The following is a 1,473-nucleotide window of genomic DNA, read 5'->3' as shown; positions in this document are numbered from 1 at the left end:
CACACTGCATTACCTCAAGGTAAGAAGCGTTGAAATTAGAGCGGAGTGATTTATTTAGAGTCTATCTTCAGAGCCAACCATTAGCCAAGTAATAAGTCATTTCTTTGGAACCAACTGTTCAAGGAAAATGTAGGGTTTTTTGTTGATTTTTGCATGAGTCAATGTAGAAGAAAAACAAGGAGAGAATTGTATACATTCAGGGCTACAGCACATACATATATGTTATACCAGCAGGAGAGACTGACATCATTTATACTGTGATAGGTGTCTTAATCAACCCTGATATTTCTGCTAATAATTTATGTAGTGCCTCCTTTACTTGATCATTCCTCAGACAGTAGATCAGGGGGTTGAGAAAAGGTATAATGGCAGTATAGAAGAGTGTTATTGTCTTATTAATTTTTAAATAACTTTCTCCAACTGGAATTACATACATGGCTCCTACAGTGCTGTAGAAAATTGTCACCACCAAAAGGTGCATAGATATAGTGTTGAAGCCCTTCCTAGAATTCCCTTTACTGGGAGATTTCATCAAAGTATAAATCACAGTGCCATAGGATAGCAAAACAAATAATACATTGCTTAAAAACAGAATGTGCACAATAATTTGACAAATCAATGGAGCTATTCCAAGTGGAGGACAAGCTACAGATAGCAGCGGAACAAGGTCACACAGAAAATGGTCAATAATGTTGGGTCCACAGAAGGATAACTTAGAGATCAAAACAACAGGTGTGATGTACCCCAAGAAACCAAGGATCCAACAAATGGTTACCAGAATATAACAGGAATGTGGAGACATGATGTTCTGGTACTGTAATGGGTGGCAGATGGCTAAGTATCGATCTAAAGCCATGGCTGAAAGGAAGAAGAATTCAGTGGTGCCAAGAGAGAACAAGAGATAGAACTGGAGGAAACAAGCATGGAAAGAGATAACCTGGTTATGGGTCACAAGATCAAAAAGCATACAGGGAATCGTGGTGGTTACATAGCACATTTCCAGCCAGGAAAAGTTTCTCAGAAGGATGTACATGGGAACTTGGCCCAGATGGGCATATCGACTGACCAGGGTTATAATGGTGCTGTTTTCAACCAAAGTTAGAACATAAAGTATAATCAAGAATACAAGCAATAAGAAGCGTTTTTGCTGATCCATTCCAAATCCCAGCAAAATGAATTCCTGGGCTGCAGTCCCATTGACCAACTCCATCTGGAATCATATAAGTTTACATATCTCAAGGTAACGATTCTATTGATCAAAAACCTGACTAAATATTACACCTTGTACTAATGACATCTTAAATAGTCAACTTAGATAATCATAACACTTTTACAGAAGTTCTAAAAAACTATGAATTTCGCCAATGTTCATTGAAGAACACACTTCAGTGCTTGATGTCTGGAAGGTATCACTACTTGAATTGCTGGAGTAGAATCATGTTATTTTGGCTGCAAAAATCCAGGCAACCATTT

At 37.9% G+C, this 1,473-nt stretch overlaps 1 protein-coding gene across 1 annotated transcript; it reads right to left on the bottom strand.

Moving 5' to 3' along the window:
- Nucleotides 1-250: 250 nt before the first annotated feature.
- LOC113452776 (olfactory receptor 11H6-like) lies at nt 251-1,219 on the bottom strand. Its single transcript, XM_026724249.2, has one exon. It carries the CDS (start codon nt 1,208-1,210, stop codon nt 251-253), a length of 960 nt encoding a protein of 319 aa, XP_026580034.2. The 5' UTR covers nt 1,211-1,219.
- Between the last annotated feature and the right edge of the window lie 254 nt (nt 1,220-1,473).

Source organism: Pseudonaja textilis, chromosome Z (genome assembly GCF_049901715.1).
Source record: "Pseudonaja textilis isolate UNSWEBS1 chromosome Z, rPseTex1.2, whole genome shotgun sequence".
NCBI classification, from domain to species: Eukaryota; Metazoa; Chordata; class Lepidosauria; order Squamata; family Elapidae; genus Pseudonaja; species Pseudonaja textilis.
The sequence above is the reverse complement of the archived record's forward strand: the minus strand, read 5'-3'. Positions and strand labels throughout refer to the sequence as shown.

What these genes read in the sequence shown, in the direction of transcription:
- LOC113452776 (XM_026724249.2), bottom strand. Translation starts at nt 1,210, where the DNA reads ATGGAGTTGGTCAATGGGACTGCAGCCCAGGAATTCATTTTGCTGGGA.